At 50.1% G+C, this 3088-nt stretch overlaps 1 protein-coding gene across 1 annotated transcript in view; it reads right to left on the reverse strand.

Moving 5' to 3' along the window:
- EXOSC2 (exosome component 2) overlaps positions 1-3088 on the reverse strand; it is an 11458-nt gene that overhangs the window by 3919 nt on the left and 4451 nt on the right. Inside the window, exons 4-6 of the mRNA XM_023536561.1 lie at positions 2098-2163; positions 1606-1674; positions 312-488 (exon numbers count right to left, since the gene is read on the reverse strand). Coding sequence (XP_023392329.1) covers positions 312-488; positions 1606-1674; positions 2098-2163 — 312 coding nt within the window. The remainder of the gene's footprint in view (positions 1-311; positions 489-1605; positions 1675-2097; positions 2164-3088) is intronic.

Genomic DNA, 3088 nt, shown 5'->3' on the forward strand with positions numbered 1-3088 from the left:
ATTTAGAAACATTCATGATAAAACTTTTTTAAAAAGGAATGCTTCTCATCTGGAAGTAAGAATGTAATCGGAGACGTCAAGTTACTGTTTCTTAAGCCTGGCTGTGAGGACATGGGAAGTAGCTTTATTATTATTTAAAATACATATAAACATAATATATTCATTTTGTACATATATTTCATAATAAAAATTAAAAACAAAACAAATTCAAACTAACGCAGAGTATAGCAATATAGTCAAAAAGCTGCCACCAGAAGCAGAGCAGAGCCTGCGCCCCACTCCAAGGCAATGATGCAATGGTGTCTACTCACCTCCAGGTTTGCAGTGAAGCCCCCCGCATCCTCCTCTTTCTGCTCAGGTGTAGGGTAGATCCAGATGAAGCCATTGTTACCCAGAATCACTGAGGCGCCACAGGGCAAGTCGTGGAAGTGAGTCTTCTGCCGTTTCACCAGGGACGGGGAAACCTGGACCAAAACACCCTGACCTAGCTGGAGAGATGCATCATGAATTCAGTCATGGGAGGATCATCGGTGAGGGGAGTAGAAAGCAGATTACAGAGTACATGTCCTAGTTATGGTGGACCCGGGGTCCTTCCTGTTGATAACTGCTGGTCACCCATCTGCACATGCATATTCATTCACACAGAACACTTCTGGATGCACAGGTTGCTGATACATCCTGGCAGAAGGTGCCTTGCAGCATCCTCTGTACCACTGTCCTTTGCAATCATCACGTTCTCGTCCAGGGCTGGTGCGCTGGCTGTCAGAGAAGCTGGAGCCAACGAGGGCCTGGGCTTCAGCCTCTCGTAGGCCAAGGAGAACCGTTCTGTTCCACCTTTACCCCGACCACCTATTTGCCCATGAGATGTGTGCCACTGAGCAAGAGGACCAGCCAAGGGCCGGGTGCAAACCCATCCTTGGTTCTAGCAGGACAGCTCAAATTCCACGTCCAGCTGAGGGAGGGTCTGCAGGCCCGAGGCCCAAAGGGACAGCACACAGTGCTGCCGGTCCACCTCCTACTCAAGGACATGAATCTGGTTGGCGTAGCCACTCCACGACAGTAAGGTTTTTGCTCCACTCGGAAAATGAAAAAGTTCAGAGAAAGCCGAGAGACTAATAAATTCTAACCTGTTTTAAGAAGTACGCTGTCACTTCAAAAATAGCCAGTAATGTAACCTCATATAAGCAGTGAAATTTTATTTCAAAGCTCAAGTGACAAACTATCTTTCCTAGCCGAAATAGCCATTTTATTGACTGGACATCTGGCTAAGGGCTGAGACATCCTGGCTCATCAGGCCATGACCTCCCCGGTTCCTAGGCTGCCTCTCGGCCCGGCCCCAGTGCCCACTGGGAGGGAGCAGAGCAGGGCCTCGGGACAGGGTCACAGGGACCCATCACTACAGCCTCCTCAGTAGAGAGAGGATAAAAGCTGCCGTCCATGACAACGCTCCTGGCCCCTGACCCTGTGAGTCAGTCCGTCCGTGGGAGGCCAGCCCATAATGCTTAACTCGGGGCTTCTTTGGGTCAGAATTCCAGAACACTTTGGGGATTCAGAAATGGATCTGAAGTGTCGGTCAGCGAACAGGAGCGTGAGAGCCCAACTTACTTTTCCGTACTTTAGACTCCTCGTGTGCAGAGAGACAGCCCCGTCAGAGAACACCGCCTGCACCTCAGCCTGGCCACGGCGATGAAGGAACATATACATGTCATCTGCTTCCCTTGTGTCCCCGGCCCCACCTCTCCAGCCTTTCCTCCTACCCCCCAACTTGGCAGTCCCGGACTCAGAGGACATCCTGGTTGTCATGAATATCTTGATATAAAATTGTCATTAAGAATATTTGAGTCTAGTTTAAAGCATGGGCCACTATAAGTCCCAAGACCTGAAGAAATCACTCAGCAGCGTTAGATCTGAATGAGAACTGGAGAGTCAGCCTGGATTAAGGAGATGGAGAAGGGCTGCAGCAGGGCCCTTGACACCTGATCTAGGCTCAGACCCCCGCAAAGATTACATGTTTTTCCTGTCGGAGACATACGCTTTAAGCCCATTCCCCAGGTCCACACAGAGCATGAAGATGCTGGCGTGCAAGGTGCAGGATACACTGATAAGGTCTCCTTCCTGTAAGAAACCTCTCATCGCCAGCTCATCTTCCGCAGATCTCCTCCTCTGAAACACAGAGATAACGTTACTTAAGTCAGATCCTACAGAAAGATCTCTCTCCACCTTCTTTCTCGTTCACTTCCTCTTGAGCTCTCTGAAGCCAGCCACGATATTTAAACACTAGGGTGGGTAACCTGCGCCACTCAAGGAAACGAGTGGTAACCACTTGGACCTTCGCACTGCTTCTCTCCTTCCTCTGAATAAGACTCAGACTCCTTCCGCGATATTCAAAACCCTCCCAGCTAACCCAGCCTGCTTTCCACACTTAGCTTCCGTGGCAGCCGTCCACACTCCACCTCTGGCCTTCCGGTATCTTTGCTCATCCACTGCCCTTTATCTCAGACATCCTGAGTTCATCAGTGAAATTCTGTCCATCCTGCATCCCTATGCCCATCTTTCCTATGAGCTTCTCTCACTGAAATGAATCCTTCTGTACAATCACACGCTTGTTTATTCTTCGACTGCCAGGTGTCTGGAGGTTACCGCATACCCCCTTGCTAGTCTGTAAGCTTTCAGGAACTCGAGCACGCCTCCTCTGCCTTGCATTCCCCGCAGAACCAAGCACAGTGAGCCTGCGAATACGTGCTGGGCTGAAGGTAGAGGGGAACCACGGCATCTTACGAAAAGCTGCAGGTTCCCTGCTGCAGTTGCCTAGAATAACCAAATGCGACTCAATTCACGGAAACTAAACACACCTTTACAAGGAACACGTCCATGCAAAGCTGATGCACCCGAAAAAGGAAAATTATCGGCACCAAGCATGAGAGCTTCTCTTCCCAGCTCCCTTTTGGTATTCTTCCCCACGGACATTGCAGATCTTACCACGCCCCACTGCTGCCTATGTTGGGAGGCCTGGGCCAAGTGAAAAGCCCACAAGTACATCAGAGCAGCAAACCTCACAGACACACAGGAGTCAGTGGGGCAGCCTCAG

Source organism: Pteropus vampyrus, unplaced genomic scaffold (genome assembly GCF_000151845.1).
Source record: "Pteropus vampyrus isolate Shadow unplaced genomic scaffold, Pvam_2.0 Scaffold158, whole genome shotgun sequence".
NCBI classification, from domain to species: domain Eukaryota; kingdom Metazoa; phylum Chordata; class Mammalia; order Chiroptera; family Pteropodidae; genus Pteropus; species Pteropus vampyrus.